At 48.5% G+C, this 21300-nt stretch overlaps 1 protein-coding gene and 1 long non-coding RNA gene across 14 annotated transcripts in view; both read right to left on the reverse strand.

Moving 5' to 3' along the window:
• Positions 1–7929, reverse strand: part of Fgfr2 (fibroblast growth factor receptor 2) — a 104592-nt gene extending 96663 nt beyond the window's left edge. For 7 of the 13 annotated variants that reach the window (XM_031388519.1, XM_031388516.1, XM_031388513.1 and 4 more), the window contains exons 1-2: positions 7448–7928; positions 3254–3607 (exon numbers count right to left, since the gene is read on the reverse strand). In XM_031388519.1, the coding sequence (XP_031244379.1) occupies positions 3254–3419 (166 nt within the window). In that variant the 5' untranslated portion in view covers positions 3420–3607; positions 7448–7928. Of the gene's footprint in view, positions 1–3253; positions 3608–7447 lie in introns of all 13 variants that reach the window. The other 6 variants (XM_031388520.1, XM_031388517.1, XM_031388515.1 and 3 more) reach the window with 1 other exon arrangement.
• A 10403-nt stretch (positions 7930–18332) lies between these two features.
• Positions 18333–21300, reverse strand: part of LOC116100923 — a 3161-nt gene continuing 193 nt past the window's right edge. The window contains exons 2-3 of the long non-coding RNA XR_004122730.1: positions 20767–20856; positions 18333–18621 (exon numbers count right to left, since the gene is read on the reverse strand). This is a non-coding gene — a long non-coding RNA (uncharacterized LOC116100923). The remainder of the gene's footprint in view (positions 18622–20766; positions 20857–21300) is intronic.

Raw genomic sequence — 21300 nt, forward strand, 5'->3', positions numbered from 1 at the left:
GTAAAGGCTCACTTCAATCCAGAACAGCACCATCCCAGAAGACTGCCCAAGAATTAGTGGGTGGTTTTTAAGTCATGCAAATTACTCCCCCACCCCCCAACCTCACCCCACCCCCAGGCCGTCCCTTTGCACATTTCACTTAACAGAGGGTGGGAAAGTAATTAAGGGTTTGGGGTTGGGAAAGCCCTTTTATTTTAGCTCCTACTGGGCTGGGGTAAACAGATTCCCTTAATGTCAACAATGACTTAATTAACCAGAGCAGGTGACAATGTCAGGAGGAATCTGAAAGTAAGAGCCAAGACTGGCAGTAATCAAGCTTGACTACACTGGCAACATTCAGAATATGAATCAACAGAACAGTACTTAGAATCAGGACCACCCCTCCGCAATCCGCAACTGTTGAGACTGCTGTCCTTTGTCACAGGGATGACCAGTTGGATACAATCATCTCTATTCTGAAATACTGAGTAAAATCTTACAGAGATGACTGTCTTCTTAGGTCAACTGACTTGACCCAACCCTGCTGCTGCCACTTGAGAAAATGTCCAGAGACACACAGACAGGATAGGATGGGGGGTGGGGGGTGAGGACATACATTACACGACTACATATACTGCTCAGAACTACAGGACTGAACAATAACATCTCCCTAAAGGGTCAAAAGGGCTCCTTAGTATAGAGGCACAGGCTCTTTCTAGGAACTTCCTGGTTTACGTATTTGTCTGGCCCAATAGTCATTATCCAAACTGAGCTTCTAAATTAGCAAACCAACGTCCTCCATGGTAAAGCTTCAGAAGACAGAAGCTTAACTTCATGTTAGCCAAAGTTCCAGGCGCATCAAATATGGCAGGCGGAGGGATGCACATACGAACATGTTAGACACCACGAGAGCCTGGCATGGAGCCTAATCTCTAGCTTGATTGCCTTCTAATCACCTGGATATCAGTGGCAATGTTGGTCTAAGAGACAAGGAGAGCAAGTACAGACCCTGCAGAAATCCAGCATCACTGTCGCCTCCATCCAAAAGCAACCTTCATCTCAGGGTACCTTGTTTGCAGCACTGAGAACTTGGCACCACCTTGGCAAGCTGGGGATGGTAATGGCCAAGGCCACATCAATGCCAGGAGCTGTGCTTTCTGCTCTTTCTGTCCAGGTCACTGGTGAAAACTAAACCTCTTGAGGTGGTCCTCAGAAGGCATCTGAGGATGTTACTCTTAAATGACTACTGATAAAGAGATTCCACCAATTGAGGCTCTGAGATTTCTATGCATTTTCCAAGCTTGCTCTGGTAAAGCTCCACACTTTTAAGACATTTTTCCTTTCCTTTCCTTTCCTTTCCTTTCCTTTCCTTTCCTTTCCTTTCCTTTCTTTTCTTTTCTCTTCTTCTTCTTAGCATCTCCCAACTCTGGATGTGATTCGAACCTCTTACAAACTCTGAACCTATCAAAGTGTACCCAGGGGCATTGGCAAAGTGTGACCTACAACTTCTGGGACTTCTCAGCCTTCCCCCCTAACCATACATGTACCTACAGGTCCCCAGGTGGTGGGATCTGCTTTCAACAATGTAAGCATTGTTGGATATCAGTTCTTACACAAAGAGCCATTTGGGGGACTCCAGCCCACTGTCCTTCCTCTCCCCCACCTGTCTTCTCCCTACACATCCAAGCATCTCATAACCTTTCTTAGGTAATTAGATGCAGTCCAGGAAACCCTCCAGGACCATTTTATACTCTGCAACTGAAATCAACTCACAGCAACACTGCCCCGAGAGTCCAAATGAAAAATGACAATTCTTTCCTAACCGAGGCTGTTTCTGAAGCCCATGCTGTAGGAAATCCCAGCTCAGCTTCCTTAGTTTGTGCTGAGCCACACACTCCAGGGAAAACCAGCAATTAGGGGAACATCCATTTTAATTATTAGCAAAATTAAAGAAGTGCAGACCAGACTTTCAGAAACCCAATCCTTTCCCCTCACATTAAGCCCTTTGAAAACATGTCACTGTTGCAGATTACACTCTCCCTGACGTCACAGGAGAAGTCACAAAGAGGTGGTTCCAAAACAGGGTGTGAGGCTGTATGTTGAACACACCTCATACACAAAACTCCTACCATATTTCCTTTCCAAAGACACCTGGTAATTTATAACATTTCCAGGCATCTGTGTGGCCCGATGTCCCCCAGTCTCATACACGCAAAGCCAGTGAGAGTACCTGGGTAGATCTTACTGGGGACCCATTTCTCAAGCCCTTCTCTCAGATGGGCACACCCTCCTGGGGTCATCTTTGGGGTGGGGGGACTCTGTCCCTCCTACCATTCCCCTCTGGACGAACACACTGCTTCTCAGGACCCTGATTCAGGGTGCATGACCTGCCAGCACTCAGGACCGTGACGGACTCCAAAGCCAGCCGGCACCAGGTGGGCCCTCAGCAAACACGTTCATTAAGTGGCGATGAGTGCTGCGATCTGCAGTGTCACGCTCGGATTACCACTCAAAAAATAACTCGCCTACCAATATTCCTTCCTGATGACAGATTCCCATGCTGCACCAAGCAGAGAGGCTTGGCTATCGACCTGGGAGAAGGACCATCTCTTTAACCAGCTCAGTATTTCAGCCATGTCCTCCTCACAACTAGCTTCTCACATTTGCAACCAAGTGTGCAAAGTCAAACAACACTAGTGAAATCTGGCGTTTCCTCAGATGGGGGAGACTCTTGGCAAATTCACTTTCGAATCTTCCCAACAGAAAACCTGCCCCCTCTGTGATGCTGGGCCTAAGCACAGAGAGCTTCCAACAGCTTAAAAACCAATCCAGCATGGCACGGCTCTTGGTGCTCAACTTCAGAACCTTCTTTTCTCTTAAACAATTAGAGAAAAAAACATCAGCTTACAGAAGCTGCCTATTTCCTTTAGCCAAAAGATAGTGATTCAAGGCTTTTCCCTGGATCTAGAGAGCAACTGCAGAAGGCCACAGTCACCCTGCCAAGGTAAGTCCCCTCCAGAGTGCTGTAAGGCACTGGCTAAACAAGAACTGCCGCTGCCTCCCTCACCCAAGCACAAAGGACAGAGCAAACCAAACCACTCCACTCATGCCTGGGAGCCAAGACCCTCCCTTCTAAGCTCTGATGTGGAAGATGTGGAGAGAGACCACCCTCATAAGGCAGCTGCCTGAAACAGGCCTTCCATTTAAAGACCACTTCCCCCAGACACATCCCCAAAACAACTCGGTACCCTTAAAATGACATGTGAGAACTTACCTTCTGGTTCTAAAGTGGTATCCTCAACTAAACTGAAGGAGGGCCGGGCCAGGGACAAGGTTGCCATGGTGACCAAGACCAGGCAGATGAAGCGCCCCCAGCTGACCATGGTCACGGTGCCAATCCCTGGTCCTCTTCCATATCTCCATGTGGACGGTAATCCCATCTGCACACTTCTTCTGAGACCATGGGCTACCTGCAATGCCTTCAGCCCACAGGGGGCTCAGGAGCCAGGGCGCTGCAGCAGCTGTGCTCCGGCTGCAGTTGCTGTCGCTGATGCTACTCCTCCTGCTCCTGCTGCTGCTGCTGCTGCTGCTGCTGCTGCTGCTGCTGCTGCTGCTGCTGCTGCTGCCACTGAAAGAGATTCGTCCAAATTCAGTCTCTTCCCTGTGCCAACTTGCTTAAACCCAGATAGGATAAAATTGTTCCTCAGCCTCTCAATACAGTCACAAACACATTCTTTCTCATCATCGGAAAAGCCTTGCATCCTCACCCCAGCGTCCCAGGTGTCTCCAGGGTAGTCCACAAGCTGGAGTAGGCTAATCTTTTTTTAAAAGCTAACTTTTAAGAGACTCAAAGATAAACCATTGCTGTAGGACCCAGCCACCAGGCTACACAGTGTGCCCTTCCATCCACTGTCAAAGCTACCAGGTTGCTGAAGCAACTTGACCTTCCTTCCTTTCAAGGGCAACTGAAAAAAACAAAAACAAAAACAAAAAACAAAACAAAACAAAAAAAAACCTCTGGGCTTGGCTTGACCAGCCTCATTAACTTCTCTTATTCCAGCCCCGGCTTTTAAGAAACTGACTGGAGGATGGGTTTACTCTGAGAGCCGCATTTCAGCTGAGCTGAGCGGCATGCCCTCGCTTCAGAATGGTTCTCAGAAAGAAAGGAGACCAACAGAATCAAAGAATCTCAGGAAGGCTACAAAAAAATTCCCACCAGTTTACACTTGTCAGAATTCATTTTCAAATGCAGGCGTGTATTTCAATCTTTCGCCAAGCAGCCACTTACAAAGAGTGAGTTTAATCCAACCCGGGGATTCAAAGCCTGAATTCCCTTCCACTGACTACAAGGCAGTGTGCAGGCATACTAACTAAATATCTTCAACCGACGTCAAAGGGGTAAAGATACAGAGCAGATACAACCCTTGATGAATAATTCAAGATTATTAGTAATGGTGATGAGACATACAGGCTGTCCTGGTATGCGATTGGCCTGGGAACTTTCAATACCCTAACCTATTGGCTAAACTTCCAGAGTATCAGTTACAAGGGGCATTCAACTTACTAGATCCAAAGCAGAGAATTTCCCAAGAAAGCTTACCACAGTACAAAATAACTTTACGTTTGTTCAGTGTCTTCAGTGACTAAGCCTTGAGTCAGAATGCACAAGCGTTAGAGAATCTGCTGAAACCAATGGCAGGAAAGGACCAGACAAAACCATGGGCTTTGCATCCTGGGATGCACATTTTATGAGAGTGGGGAATGGGTGAGCGTTTTCATGAAAAAGAGAGAAAAAAAAAAAGTCTAATCCCGTGCTTTTGATGCTTTCAATTATGACACAGGATTTCGACACTGCCAGAACCTCCCTGTCCTAAAATCTATTCCTTTCACCCTTCACTGAGATTAAAAGGCAGAGAGGATGCACCATCTCCAAGAGGGAAATAAGAAGCTGCTGTTTGGTTTGGTTTTTAAAGCACAGGTAAAATGGTATAGCTAACAACAAAAGCCAGGAAGGGGGGGTGGAGAAAGTGTGTGTGTGTGAGACGTTCACCCACATTTAGGTGCCCAATGTTTTTAGCCGGCTTGAAGGATTTTTGTTCCCCAAGTCTTTCTTCTTAAAGTCAAGAGTCCCAAAAGATAATTCCTTGTCTATTTCTACATACCGTATCAAAGGAGAGTACACAAACATTCGCATTGATTTGCTAAGAACTTTCAGAATGCGGGTAAACTCTCTCCACTCTAGCAACTTTACAATCTCTGAGCCTAATTGGTCTTGCTGCATGGTGCTTAGCCCACCTTCCCTTCCAGCCACTACCCAGGAGCGCCTCAGCTCCAGCTGAATGAGGAAGATGGCCAGAGCCCCAGGCTGACTCAACTCGAACGTTGGTTCTACAGAAGGCCCAGTCCCCACTGGAGCCCCCTCCTCAAACCTCTGTAAGGCGAGAAGTGGAGGCAGCAGGTCTGCGAAGCTCCTCACCGGAGTGGACAAAAGTGCTGAGCGACCTCCTAGGCAGGATAATTAGGTCCCAAGGCTCCGTGTTGGGAACACAGGCCCAGCATGCTGCTGGCGGCCACAATCCCAGTTTCCTGCCTTCAATACCATAATCCTTCCTGGAGGCTGAGCCCCAGAGAAAGCCCCAGCGTGTTTATTTTTCCCCCTGAAAGGGGTCTCTCTTCTCAGCCTACGAGGGAGGAGTCCTCATCCTCCCTCTGACGGATGGCTCTTCACGGCCACCCGCCCCTTAGGGTCATCTCCACACAAGTCTGCCTCCAAAGACAGGCAAAGTGACCGACCGGCAGAAAGGACCCGGCTGGTGAGCTTGCGTAGTGTTGTACACGTTTACACACTCTTCCCTGTCCTGCAAGAAGGCAGGCTAATTTAAGACAAGACCTGGGGGGTACGGTGTGTGTATGCGTGTGTGTGCGTGCGTGCGTGGGTGTGTGTGGGCGGCTACCTTAAAGGGTAGCTCCAGGATACCTCAGCGGGCTGAGCGAGCTATTGGCATTTTGTTCCCAAGTGGATTTCTCCAGGGAGAAGTTAACATTCCCAGGCTAATATTAAATGTAGCCCCCTACCCTGGCTCAAGGCTCCCTTACTTCTCCACGGGACTGAATAGGGTAGGGAGCTGTCACGGGCTCATGGCGGGGGCGGGGGGCAGAGGGGGTAATAAAGGGGAGTCCTAAACACAACGAAATTCCAAAAATATAAGCTGCCGTAAGTAAGACCATAATCCCTGCCCTACTGTTTTAGTGGGTACTCCGAGCAGTTTGGGGTGCACATCACCACCCTACTTCATTGTAGCATTTCTTTCATTTATCAGCCTGGAATATTCTGTTTTGTCCCTCTTCTTGGGGCGCTAAAGAGCTCTAAGAAATCTGCATTTTAATTGACATTCCAACGAGAGCGAGAGGGGCGCCTGATTGCTTTTCTATTCAAACTAAACAGGCTTTTCAGATGAAAATGAGTCCAGGCTGGTGGAAGATTTACAGGGATTTGGGACGCTTGGGACAATAGAGTTTTAAATGTTGATAGCGTTTCACACCAAACACATAATGGGTGCCATGAGTTTGAAAGCAAGTCTGCCTTTAAGGGTAGATTTTATTGAACTGGGGTGGAGGGTGGTGCGGGGGGTGGTGAGGAAAGAAGGTCTTGGGAAGTTTGCAGGGGCGCGGAGCCGAAGCCGGCCTCCCGCGCCTGCCCCCTGGCCGCGAGGGTGAAAGCCAGCGCCACGCAGGGCCCTCGGCCGATTCCCCCGCGCTGAAAGAATGAGCGCGCAAGTTAGAACTCGCCTGTGCTTTCAACATCTCGGCGCGGCTGCAGTCGGAGCAGCTAGGAGAACTAGGAAAAGTCGGTCCAGTTCGCCCCCTAGACCCAGACGCGCGGTGATCCCTCCTGCGCCTACCGCCGTGGCCGGTGAGGGCCAGCACCAGTATCCCGGACTAGAGCTACTGCCTCCCCAAAGGTGTGACACCGGCATCTCCATCCCTTGAGGGATGTTGCCTGACACACTCCAGCGGCTTCGTCCCAAGAAAGAACCTCTCATAAGGGTCTGTGTAGTACCAGGCTGGAGCTTCCAGAATCCAAGGACCAGGCACCCCAAAGCTGCCCTTTCCGAACGCCCGCCTATGGACTGTGCCACTGGAAGGCGGCTCCATGGCGCGCCGGCTCTGAGATCAAAGGAACGCGCCCAATAGGCAGTACTGTGCCCGCCGGAGTCTGACAGGAAAGGGGTGCCGGCGGCAGAGGCAGATGTCAGCCCTTGGATGGAGGTGCTGAAAGAAGTCCCCCAAAGCCAGCCATCCACGTTCATCCACTCCTCCATCATCAATACAGCCAGAAACTGACAGGGCGCGCCCCCAAATAGGTTTACCCGCGCCCTCCTCTCGGGGATCCTGCGCCCCGCATCCTCCCACGACACCCACTTTCCCGGCTGGCGAAGCTCCCAGAGGCGTACGGCACGACGATTACCTTGAATGGCAGCGCTCCTCTGCGCTCGGTGCTGCGCCGGAGCCCAGAGTGGGTCGGGATGGAGCAGGCGACGAGCTCGGAGGAAAACTCCAAAAAGGGAACGATCCCTCGGGTCCCAGCCGGCGCCAAGGTTCCGAGGCTTCACGCGCGCCGAAGATCGCAGAACAGCGCGGACATGACGCCGGAGCTGCCCTCGGATCTGGGCAGCAGCAGAAGAAAGGACTGGGGCTTGGCGTTGCCTACTCCAAACTTTGCTGGCGAGTGCTGAACACTCGCAGCGCTCAGGAACGCTGAGGCCCGGGGGCTCACGCCCGGCCCCCGCCAGCCCGGAGAGCAGTCGCCTCGCCGGGCCAGGAACACACAGGCAGCCCCCGCGCCGGAGCTCTGGCGGCCGCGCGCTCGATCGTCAGTGCGCCCGTTCCGCGCCTGCCGCCGCCGCCGCTCGCCTCTCCCGGCGCTCTCCCTGCGCCGCCCGCGCCGCCGCCGCAGCCTCCTCGGGCGGGTCACGCCCCCCGCTGAAACCCGAGCCGTTTCCTGGACGGCGGCGCCTGCTCTGCCAATCAGCGCCGCGCGCTGGGGCAGTCCCGAGCCCCGCGCTGCTCTCGACGCCTAGCAGCCGCAAAGAGACACCCGCCAGGCAGGCGAGGGGCCCTGCTGTGCTTCCCGCTGGGGTTCACAGATGACCTCTCGGAACAGGGTTAGTGAAGGGCCCTGTAAGCCACTGCCCTGTCTCTAGCCTGCTTCCGTGCAGAGTAGATGCGTTAGGTTGCTTTACGTCAAGTTAGGAAACAAATGACAGAATGCTGTGCAACTTCAGACACCCTAGAATAGGTCTGCAGCATACTGGGGCTAGACATTTCGGGTTATGAAGCTTTGAGAGTAGACGCAGCTAACGTTCGTGGAAGACGTTGCGTTATCTTGTTCATCTGAACAATAGACAGGGGGCGTGTGTTTGGGAAACCCTCCTTTAGGAAGGAAACAAGTGACTAGGTAATTGTACTTAATCCGCACATCTGCCTGCAGAGTAACATACCCAGATTCTGACAAGAAAACTGAAGATCGGAGAGGTTAACACAACTGGCTGCTGAGTTGAGCCCTTTACTGTGGCTGCCTTGAAAAAAAAAAAAAAGCCAAAATCTACAACAGAAAGCATCTTGTTTAATAGCGTCAATGTAGATTAACATAAAGAAATCCAAAGAAGGGCTGGAGAGGTGGATCAGCAGTTCAGTGCTTCCTGCCTGCTAGAGGGCCACAAGCCAATTTGCTGGCATAATATCAGTCACTCACATTGGCCTGTAACCCCAGTTGCAGAGGCATCTAAAGCCTCTAGTCTCCGTAGGAAGCTGCACTTGTGAACACAAAGATACAGGCACATCGTTTAAAAATAAAAATAAATATTTAAAGGAAAGCGAGGCTGGAGGAATGGCTCCGTAGTTTAAGAGCACTGCCAGAGACTGGTTCAAGTCCCAGCATCCTCTTGCTGGCTTACGACCACTTCTAATTCCAATTCCAGGGGTCCCGACGCCCTCTTTTGGCCTCTGGAGATACTGCATGCACAGTGTGCAGACAGACATGCAGGCAAACATCCATACCAATCAAATAAAATGAAAATAAATAAGTAAGAGAGAGGGAGGGAGGGAGGGAGAGAAAGAGAGAAAGAAAACAAAAACAAAGAAAGAAAGAGAGAGAGAGAGAAGGAAGGAAGGAAGGGAGGAAGGAAGGAAGGAAGGAAGGAAGGAAGGGAGGAAGGAAAGGAAGAAAACCAAAAGAGTCTAGAGATGAATTGGAGATATAGCTCGGTGGTAGAAGTCTTGCCTTGCATGTACAAGGCCCTGTGTCTGACCTCTATGCCCCCTAAGAAAGAAACAAAGAAACAGAAACAAAAACCTAAGTCATCTAAAGTTGAGAAATTGGATTCCTCTCTCTGACTCTTATACTCTGCTGTTGCAAAGCAAGATCTTTAACTAAATGTCAGGTCAAGTTGTAAATGGTTGGCATCTCCCATTTGTCTTTTCCACTAGACTATCTTGGGATCATTTATCTTTCAATATGCATTCCCTTTCCTTCATTCAATCCTTGAGTAATTGTGCTTAAATTCAAGGCCACATAAATTGTAATCCTAGCACTCAAAAGTGTGAAGCAAGAGAATTGCCCTGAGTTCCGGGCCAACTTGGTCTACATAGTAAGTTTGAAGCCAGCTACATTTTGTCTAAATAAATTAAATCTTAATTATTGAGCCAAACATAGTACCACATGCTGTATTCCCAGACCTCGCATGATAAAGAAAAAATCAGGAGTTTGAAAACAGTTTCAGGTACATGCTGAGTTTGTGTCAGCCCTGGGCTATATGAGACCCTGACTCAAAAAACGTCACTAAGTTCAGAAAAGCCTTAGACTCTCTCTGGTGCCCGAAGACAAACAAAGCCAGACAGTAAAGCCCACCTGGGAATCAGGTTTGGAAGAGGAGAGGTATCAGAATCCCTAATATTCTACGTTATGCCATTTACACACGTAGATCCCCCAGGCCCCACATGATTAGAAGACCATCTTTATTCACAGCATAGCCTGGGAAACTTTTATGGACATCACTAAAAAGTGAAGAGTAGCAAATCCATTTTCAATGCCTCAGGCAAATAGTTATGAAATTAGAATTCAAAAATTCAACAAAAATAACAGCCCGATTTTCAAATGAAAGGGGTGTGTTTTGGATGAGTTCTGTGGCCTGAATGAAAACACCTCAGCCAGGTGACACTGAGCCATTCACTGGGGGTGTCAATGTGTGCTCATTCTCTGACCTGAAGTCACAAGGGAAAGGCTATGGCCCTGCCCCAGGCTGGCACTTCTATCTTTATGATCCCCACTGATGGGAAACTCAGTGTCCCAGGACAGGGCCCTTTCCCTACTGCAGTGGGTCCACCAGCCATTGAAAATGAGGTTAACACATTCTCACATAAATTAATGGCCCAGGAAGCCGCTGTCCCTGTCCCCCCATTCATTCCTAGCTTTATAGATGCTGAATGGGAGGGAAGCCCTTCCGCCGAAAACAAAAACACCTTCTTTAACGTCACAGGCAGTGTGCAGAATTTGTTCTTTATGGAGATGAAAAGGTAGCCATCCATCCAAAGGCCCAGATTGCCAAAGAGCACCTTTTTCCCCCCAAGTTAGGAAAGCCTCAAATCCACAATAGGAAAATTTTAAGTTAAAAAAAAAAATTTCTTTTAAGCATGCTTGGAATTTTTGGGAAAAAAAAATAGTTTTACATTTAGACTTCAAGTGACCTCAATGGTCCAGGAAAGCTTTCCTCCCAGTCAGGCTTCTGAATGAGAAAATAATCTCTTTGCACGTTTTTTTTACCCCCTCTCCTTCTTCAAGTGGCTGGAACCCCTTTTGTCAATGGCCTCCCGTGAATGCTGTTACTAATAAGCCTATTAATGAGTTTCCATGGCCGAGTGTGAATAGGTAAATAGGGCCCAATCTGTTGAGGTTTGTGGGGTGAGGGCAGAAAAGCCAGCAAGAACTCAAGGTGACAGTTTGAACTGAAGGCAGCTAGGCGGCAGGTTTCAGCTGAAAGAAACCCCAGACAAGGCCACATTCTCCACCCTCCACCCCCTGCGGGGCCTCCTTTCTTCCCAATTTTGCCCTTTTATAAAATGTCTTGAGTAGTCGCCCTTTTCTCTTTCCCCAGAAAGCCTCATGACGCCCCCTCCCCCGCTACTCTAGTAATGATACATCAATGGAATGAAAGGGAACTAGGGGCAGCAGAAACCAACGATCCTATCCATAGTGAGGAGCAAATTGTGCGGTCAGCCCATCCATGGGAGAGCAGAAAAGGAAAGGGGCCACTGGGCCACTCTCTGTTGAGATTCAGATGTTTAATTTTAATCATTTGTGTTTTAGGGGGTTGTGTCTCCTTCACCCTATGGAAAAGCTGGGTGAACAAAGGCTGTGTGGAACTGCCAGTGTGGGCCTGGCTACATGCAAAATGGTGGGTTTCAGTCTTTAAGTGACATCTCTATAAGGTCCGAAGCATGGCTGGAGTTCAAGCTCATGGTCCAGGACCACAGCCAGACAACTTACTCCAGGGTGAAAAAAGAGCCCAATCAGTCTGTGGCCTTTCACTAGGGCAAATATATATTAATATATACATAGTATATTTGCCCTAGTGAGATGCCACGTGTGTGCCGTGTGTGTGTGTGTGTGTGTGTGTGTGTGTGTGTGTGTGTGTGTGTGTATTCCCTCTCCCCATACTCATACTGAATGTCATCCAGGATTCCAAACTATATAGACCTACTTCCCTTTGGAAGCCAGACTTAGTGATGAATACCTGCAATCCCAGCACTTCAGGAGGTAGAGACAGAGAGAAAATCAGAAGTTCAAAGACAGCCTCAGGAAGAGAGCTGGGGGCTATCCTGGGCTCCATGAGACTCTGGCTTAAGAAGAAGACTGTCCTTCTAGTAGGACTCTCTCCCTTTGATGCCAAGGGAATTTACTCTTCGATGGTGGGAGGCCATGTGGCAGCGCCTCCTTCACTGGTAGGTCCTAGCGTGTGTGAACAGAGCCCGTTACTTCAGTTTCCTGAGTTATCTGATTTCTCAGTAGCAAAGGAGCTCTTCTATGTCACGACTGTCACACGGATTCCAAAAAAGCGTGAGTGGATGAGGACAGGACAGACGCTAGGCTACTCCCAGGGGTTCCCAGAAACTTTGGCACATGGGAGAAGCCATGTGTGTTGTATGATAATCACCACCCCATAGGTTACTACTCCCACCTCCAGGACCATCAAGGATTGAGCTTCTGGCTGCCCTATCATTACTGTACTATTACTAATAATTAGTACGAGCCTCCATTAATATATTCTGGAGCCACCACTGCCGACACGCCCTCACACCCCAATAGAACAACCCAATGAGAAACACCCAAGAGGTCAGCCTTAGTGTGACCTTGGCTGCACAGAACATGGTTTCACAGACGGGAGTAAGGCACCCCAGCTGGTCAGTACCGCTGTTCCTCTCAGTTCCTTGGGGGATATTGGAAGGACTGTATGGGGCTGGGTAGAAGGCACACATAAGGATCTATTTGGCCCTAAGGACCACCCTGCAAGGAGAAAAACGGCATACACATGAAGATCCAGCAAATCTGATGCATCTACCTCTTCTCTCCAGAGTCCACACAGCAGGGCTGCACATTCTCCCTCCTTTGCTGGATATATGAATAATTTCATAATTTAAAGACATAGAGGAAATGCAGAGGTAATAATAATTTAAAATGTAGAGGTAGATGGTGATGGCTCTCATCTCAACACTGCCCCCTTCTGCCCCGTTCCCAGTGGACAAGGATGAGTTCCTGCCATCTATTAGTTAACATGAATCTGAGAAGGAAGCCAGTTGTCTAGCTGCTTAGTTAAGGCATGCACAGCTAGGATGCCATAAGTCTCTTGGTGGTAGACAAGGACCATAGGACCATAGGACCATAGGACCATAGGACCATAGGACCATAGGACCATAGGACCATAGGACCATAGGACCATAGGACCATAGGACCATAGGACCATAGGACCATAGGATCATAGGACCATAGGACCATAGGACCATAGGACCATAGGACCATAGGACCATAGGACCATAGGACCATAGGACCATTGGACCATAGAACCATAGGAACAGCATTAGGTCCAGGCACCCAGGTGTGGATTTCATCTTCCATCAGCATCCCTTAGCATATCTGGCTTTCATCTACCTGCACAGTTGTCAAATGCGCTGTGATTTTTATGACACTGTGCTCCTCACTATTTGCATAAATAAGGTGCCTTCCCCCACTCTCCTAGCCTAAAAGATAAGTTTCTGATAATCTCTGGCAGGTCTCTGAACATCCTGGTCTACACCTTGAGGCCCAAAGAAGCTGAGAGGCTGTCATTTACCTGTCACTGAAGGACGTGATGTATTACAGGAACTTGGCGTCTGTGCGGAAGAACAGACAGCTGTCTGCGAGCACTGCTCTTGACCCTTCTACTCATAATGAGCCTCTCCCAGAAAAACACCTCCAATCCCGGCCCATTGCTATTTAAGAGCAATGTATGGCATGTCATTCCTTGCCTGCCAAGCCTCCAGATCCTGTCATCCTCCTCCTCCTCCTCTTCCTCCTCCTCTTCTTCCTCCTCCTCTTCTTCCTCTTCCTCCTCCTCCTCCTCCTCTTCCTCACCCCCAGCACACTGGGACAACCTCCTCTACAGCAGTCTACCCCGTACCCCTTCAGCAGACTGCAGAGAAGTTATGCATGTGGTTGTAACCAGTGCTTAAACAAATTATCATACACAATTCTTCCTTTTGTACCCACCTGCAACATCCGTCCCACCTGGAGCCCTGTGTGCCAATTTAGAAGGACTAGCCACATTCTGAGAGTTCGAAAGCCAGGTGTAGCTAGTGCTATGATGGTGAACAAAACACAGATATGAGAGGCTTTTGCTACTGTGACACTGTGGACCAGACTCTTGCTTACTGCCTCCTCCTCCAGGAAGACCTCAGGTTTCTTCCTACCCATTCCCATGGCCTGTATAGGAGCATCTTACATTGCCAGTGGGACTTCGGTCAGTAGTACTCAACCTTCCTGATGCTGGGACCATTTAATACAGTTCTTTGTGTTATAATGACTCCCCTCCCCCAACCATAAAATATTTGTGTTTTCCAATGGTTTTAAGCGACCCTTGTGAAAGGGTTGTTTGACCCCGAAGGGTCAAACCCCAAAGGGGTCGAGACCCACAGGTTGAAAACCACTAACTTAGGAGAAAGAACTCTGCTGCCTAGCATGGAAACAGTATGGGAGAAACCCTGGGGTGGTTTCCTTTAGTAAATACAGTGTTTATCTTTGCTCCCCTGAAAATGAGTGCAGAGTCACCCGCCCATCCTGACACCCCCTTGCATCAGCTCTTCTTCTCAGAGGGACTCCAATCACACCTTGGAAAGGCATAGCCTCTGACTCTCTGGGTTCACAAGACTTGGCCCTGCCTGGCATGCTAGAGCAGTTTGGTGAGCTGTGCTTATCCCTGAGAGGCCTACAGATAGATTCTCGATGATTGACGGTGATTGAAACATAGCCTCTTTGGATCTCTTTATAAGGGGCCCGGGAAGCATATTTCAATGAGGTTTTACACACAGTGAGGTCTATCTGGAAATTAGGGAGAAAAAGCCATTTTAGGGCTTAGCTGTGTCATTTCCCTTGTTTGCGGTGACCCAGTTTCCACGACACGTGCCTCCTTTTCTGCCGATTTGTGCGTTTTCGTTATTCTATTTCTCGAGGGTGTGTGTCTATTTTGTCCAAATGTGTGAAGAAGTTGCCTTAATAAACCAAAAGGAAAAAAACAAAAGGATTTTGCTGCCAAGACCCTGCTAAACTCGAAGGAGGAGGCAGGGAATACAGGTCAGGGTGCGCATAAAACCACAAACCCAGTAACCCTTTTAGGGTCCCAGAGCTCCTGTATTTTGTCCCCAGGCTGGGGATAAAGGCCATCGAGGAGTAGGGAGATTTCTTTAACAGATTTCTAAGAACAGTGCTGAGCAAAAGTTAACTCCTAATTTGAGCTGACACTCGGGAACCCAGGAAGCAGATGGATCCAGGTGAAGGAGACCCAGGACTTCAGGTTAGGGCCTGGAAGCTCTTTGTTCCTCAACCTCTGCATAGGAGGTAGGTGCTCAGCGGACGCTCGCGCCCCCGTGTGGCCGTGGGTGTCCCTGCGGGCAGAAGAAGGGAGGGCAGGCCGGAGGACAGCACTTCAGGCTCTTGGTGGCCTGGCAGATTGTAAGAGAAGGGGCTCCCAGGGCAGCATGAGCATGGTCATTCCGACATTGTTCCCGGCGTCAGTGGTTTCTGGTGTGTAGCTGATGCAGTGATTGCTGGGGAAGCGTGTCTATAGAAAGAATCCAGCTGGTTACCCAATCCTAGCTGAGATGGACAGTCTTATCCCTTGGTGTCTTGGGAGGGCATCCAGCCAGAATGGCGAGCATCAGCAGTCTGGAATGTTACTACTTCAGGCCTCTTCTCTGTCCACGAGATGTGGAGCCCCGGGAAGGCTGTTCCACATTTCCAGCTAGTGGCCCCTTCTCTCTACTTGATTGAACAAGGTTCCAAACAACCTCAGCAGCTTTGCTTTAAGCTAGAACCTCTTGTCTGCCCCTAGCATATCTTGCTGGAGTCTCCCTGCTCCTTTGTCCTTCAGGCTTAAGGGTCCCAGCTCTCTTTTACCAAGGCCAGTCAGTGCCCGCCTCTGGGCTATATCATTTTGTGAAAACCACCATATAGCCATCCTTCCTGTTGTGGAAACAAACTGTATTATTGCCTGTCTCCTTGCTCTGATAAAACACCTGACCAAAGCAACTTAAGGGAGGAAGGGTTTCTTTTGGCTCAATCATGTCTGGACTGTCATGGTGGAAAAGTCTTGAAGCAGCTGGTCATTTTGTTCCAGTGAGAACAAAGGAAGCCCGATCTCTCTCTCTCTCTCTCTCTCTCTCTCTCTCTCTCTCTCTCTCTCTCTCTCTCTCTCTCTCTCTCTCTTCAGTCCAGAAGCCTCATCCATAGAATGGAGACACTTATATTTAGAGTGTGCCTACCTTCCTCAATTAATCGAATCTAGATGATCCCTTATAACTGTGCACAGACCCTTGTTTCCATGGTAATCCTAAACCTCATTAAATTAGCAGTCATGATTGACCATTCCAGGTCCCTTTAGGATCCCAGCCAGTTCTGCCTCCTCTCCACTAGTCACCTGCCCATGATTCAGTGCTCTTAGCATGGGTAGGGGCTTCCTGGAAAACACTCCCTGGGTGCTTACTTTATCCTAGCAACTGTGATCGTGGTCTTTTAGGGCTTATCTGCCTTCAAGCACAAGAACCCTGAAAAGCAGACTACGTGACCCTGGTAACAAGCCAAGCTTTGGTGTTGTGTGCTTAGCCAAGGACATAGTTGTCATGGGGAAGGGAGTGCCTCTAGAGATGCTGACAGGGGCTCTGTGGGCTGCATCTTTGGCTGACTCTGGTGCCTTCAGCTGTAATCCAGTTGTAATGGACTCTGTCTGTTCCGTCTTCCTACAGACCCGTGTATAAAATGAGGTACAATCATCTCTGTGGATCACCAGGGAGGTCCTCTGTCTATAGACTCAAGCCCTTTTTTCCCCCTGCATAAGTCCTGGGTGTCCTGAAACTCACTCTGTAGACCAGGCTGACCTTGAACTCAAGAGATCTGCCTGCCTCTGACTCCTGAGTGATTAAAGGTGTGTACTGCCAGGCTGGAGAGATGGTTCAGTGGTTAAGCGCATCGACTGACCCTCTGATGATCCTGGGTTCAGTTCCTAGCAACCACACGGAGGCTTACAACCATCTGTACTGGAATCTGATGCCCTCTTCTGGCATGCAAGCAGAAAGGGTATTCATATTCATAAAGTACATAAGTAAATCTTTTTTAAAAATCAGAAAGATTCCAAATTACCTGGTAGACCATAAGTTCTGAAAGAGAAAAGCAAACCAAACCCTAACATGGTAAATAACAGGATATAATGTAGATCCTGGCAGAAATTCATGAATGGAAACTGAGGAAAAATAGACTTAATCACTCAAATAGACTTTGTTCTTTCGGGGGGAAAAAGTGTGTTCCACCATCACAGACTCAACCAACTGAGAGAGAGATTTGGAATATATATATATATATGTGTGTGTGTGTGTGTATATATGTGTGTATATATATATATATATATACACATATATGTATATATGTGTGTGTATATATATACACATTTATGTATATATGTATATATACACATACATATATATATATTTGCATTTGATGTGTGTATATTCTGTGTGTTTGTCATTTTCCCCAAACCATGCAGTAGAATGAGTCTTTTACATTACATTTACACGGTCTCAGGTACCACGCAATTTAGAAGCTGTTTAGAGTTTCCTGGAAGATGTGCAGTTTATATGCATACACGGTGCCGTGACATGTAGAAGGTTTGAGCAGGCACTGATTTGAGTATCTACAGGTGGCCATGGAGCAAGTCCCTTGCAGACAGAAAAGGACACATGCAACACTGATACCTAGTTCACAGTCTGCATACACTGAAAGCCCACGTAGAGAGCTTTGTTCATCTGGAACCACTGACCAGTGCTGTTTGGGACATTTCCATACCAGAGCCTCTAGGCCTCACCCTTGAAAGAGTCCTTTTCTAACCCTGGCCTCACTTCCTGCAGCTTCTCTCTGCTGAATGACGTTAGGCAAATGGTGTGGCCCTCCAGAGCCCCTGAATCCCGATTGATGAACTATGACTCTCAGACTTTGAAACTGACCATCCTTAGGCAGTGGTTTATGCTGTCTCAGGCAGAGTGCTTCCCCCCTCTCTTCCCTGTGCCCAGAAAGCCACTCTATCCTTAGCTTCTCTGACACCTGGAATAGTTGTTTTTATCTTTTATATTTCTGTTTGTTCCTTTCCGCAAAGCATCTATTTGTTTTCTTTATAAAAATCCTCAGTGTGCTGAGAAGAGGATTAGAAACCATTACTATCCTCATTTTCCCCAAATGAGACACCACTTCAGAACTGTGAAGGCCCTGCTGGTCTCCAAACCTGATTTAAAAGAAAAAAAAAAAAATACAGGATGCCTTGTTATATCCGAATTTTGGGTAAACAGCAACTATTTTTTAAATTTTTTTATTGTATGTCCCCAGCATCATATGAACATATATGTGTGTATATATATGTGTATCAACGCATTATTCATAATTGTATCCGACATTAAATATGGGCCTCCCCATTCAACCCCTTCCCATGCTAAGTATGAGCCAGCCTCATGGCGTTTCACATTGCTTTTCTGTTACTGTGATAAAACACTGACCAAAAACAATGTCGAGGAGGGAATGGTTTATTTCACCTTATAAGTTACATGTGTTCATCATGGAGGGACATCGAGGCAGGCAGGCGCTCAGGGAAGGACCATGGAGACAGGAACTAAAGCAGGGGCCATGGAGGAGTGCTGCTCACTGGCTTGTTCCCAGGATCACCTTCAACTACCTTTCCAAGAATGGTACCACACAGTGGACTGGGACCTCCTGCATCAGCTGGTAATCAAGACATGCCCACAGGCTGACCGGACATAGGCAACTCCCCAGTTGAGGTTCCACCTTTCCAAGCGACCCTAGATTGTGTCAAGTAAAACCAACCAGGATGGATGGGTAGAGTAGCTGGGTAAATCCAAGGAAACAGGCAACTAAAAGCCTGGATGTATACAAGAAGGGCCTTGTGAGGATAGGAGGGTCAGCCTGACAAAGACAATAATGTCTTACTTGAGTTTGGTTTCCTAGGCCTCTATGGCAACCTGGGCTTTCATAGCGATTGATTCTAGGTTGACACACCTTGATTATATGTCGATACACCTCGGGCAGTAGTTACAATCACATCTTTTTACCTGAGCTTCCTGTTGAATGAGCTACCACCCGGAAGTAGAACCTGAACCATTGAAAATGCTGTGCGAGTTGGTTGTCAACTGTGTGTGCAGAATGTCCATCAGTTCTTGCCACCGTGATGGTCATTATGAACCCCCAGCCTTAGAGCATCAGATTCTCCAGGAGTCACAACTGAGTAGTGACTCTTGGGAGGAAGCCTGGACACTGTCCCTCAGCGTGCAGGGGCCATATGCCCCAAGAATGATATACCAGTGGTTCCCTAGGTTTTCTGCTAGGTTAGCTGGGGACTTAGGAGGGATGGGTACCAGCCTGTTACAGCACTCCTCTCAGCCTGTTGACGGGGCTATGGCACCCCATCTTGACAATGCTATAGGGAGCTCGGGTACAGAGCTTTTGTCCTTGAAGAAGACAGAAGACTTCCTGCTCCAAACATGTCCTGCCCCCAGATCCTTAACTTCTCAGATCTCACCCTGCTAATGGCTCTGGTCCTCACAGCATGCTTTCTGTTGGAATATCTTCATAGTTGTGAGCTGTCTCTGGTGACCTCACCAGTCCATATCCCCCTACCTCGTCCTTCTTACCTCTCTGCCACTGTCTTATGCCCAGATCCCCTCTATCTACTGTGTTTGCCTCTGCCACACATTCCTTAGCTCCAGAACTAACTCTGTCTGGGTCTTTGGTTTCAGTTTGACTTGGGTTCCATGGCAGCTAGGTCACCTAGCCTTCCTATGCCACCTATGTTGGTTGCCACATCTGCTCTGTAAATGGCTTATAGCTCCCTATTCTGCTATAACCTGTTACCATGAGCTCACAGACTAAAAACCACATCGAGGTGCTCTCGCTGGCTCAAGGACAAAGTCTGAGTGGGCTCTGCTGCTCACAGACGCTCTAGGCAAGAGTCTGCCTCGACATTCACACAGGGTATCAGCTAGATTCTGCTCTGGCACTCTGCATCTCAGGGAAGGTCCGTCACATGTTCAGCAGGAAGCCTATCTCATCTCCTCTCTCCAATCTCAAAGTCAGCACAACAAGTAAGTGCTTCTCAGTGCCATGCCGAGCAGAGCCTTATCTGCTGTTTCATAGTTCTGCTCCAGCTGGGAGAAGTTGTCCCTTTCGAAAAGTTCACCTGCTCGGAGAGATGGCCCATCCAAATGACCTTGTAGGCATTTTAGTTTTAGTTTTTATTTTTGAGACAGGGTTTCTCTGTGTAGCCCTGGCTGGAACTGGCTCTGTAGACCAGGCTGGCTTTGAACTCAGAGAGTCACCTATTTCTGTCTCCCAAGCACTGGGATTAAAGGCGTGCACCATCGCCGCCCTACAAGTACCCTCCTAGTTTAAAAGGACTTTTCTACCTGCAATGATATTTTACTAGATTCAGGGTATTAAAATAGGAACATCCGGAGGAGAACCAAACAGAGAAGAACACGCCTTGCTTCAGAGAGAGAGAAAAAAATCTTCTCCAGAGGCTGTTAAAAAACAAAACAAAACTAAGTGTGCTGGGCAGTGGTGGCGCACACCTTTAATCCCAGCACTTGGGAGGCAGAGGCAGGTGGATTTCTGAGTTTGAGGCCAGCCTGGTCTACAGAGTGAGTTCCAGGATAGCCAGGGCTACACAGAAAAACCCTGTCTCGAAAAAACAAAACAAAACAAAACAAAACAAACAACAACAACAACAACAACAACAAAAAACCTAAGTGACTGGTCGACAAGCTGACTGTCTCACAGGCTCTGTAGGCTGGAAGTCCCTAAGGAAGACGTCTATGTGACTGGGCTCTCTCTTTACACCCACAGGAGACTCCTCCCTCTCCTTTTGTAGCTCCTAGAGAATGCCTGCCATCCCAGAACACCAGGCATTCTTACAGTCCCTCGGCTTGTACCTTGGCCTTTCAGTGGCTGCATCTACTGTCACTTCATCTGATGTTCCTCCCAATTGTCCTTGGTTAACTTGCGTCTTCTTAAAAGGACATCTGTCAAATTGAATGGGCCGGTCTTAAGGAACTTAACTCGGTGACATCTGTGAGACGTCACAGTCAAACAGCAATGCAATCCTAGGTGCCCCCAAACAGAGACGATCTAGGAGAGCCTTTGCCACAGGGCTGCCTCTAGCTGCCTTAATACATAATAGCAGTCAGCCACGCCCTTCTAGGTCACTGTGGGCACCAACCAGAATGGCAACTGAGAGTATGTCCATAGCCACGCTTCTCCTTAGCCTTCCAGCCTATCTGACCCCTGCCCATCTTAAGAGCAACTTTTCCACTGCTCTTTACTGGGACTGGATCCTGCCTGTGTGACCTTTCACCTCTTCTGGGCCATCCAGGTCTATATCTTGGACAATCTTCAGATCTCACTATTCTGGGAGGCTGCTCCCCCTCCCCTCCTCTTCCCCTCTCCCTCCCCTCCCTCTCCCCTCC

This window comes from Mastomys coucha, unplaced genomic scaffold (genome assembly GCF_008632895.1).
Source record: "Mastomys coucha isolate ucsf_1 unplaced genomic scaffold, UCSF_Mcou_1 pScaffold21, whole genome shotgun sequence".
Lineage (NCBI taxonomy): Eukaryota > Metazoa > Chordata > Mammalia > Rodentia > Muridae > Mastomys > Mastomys coucha.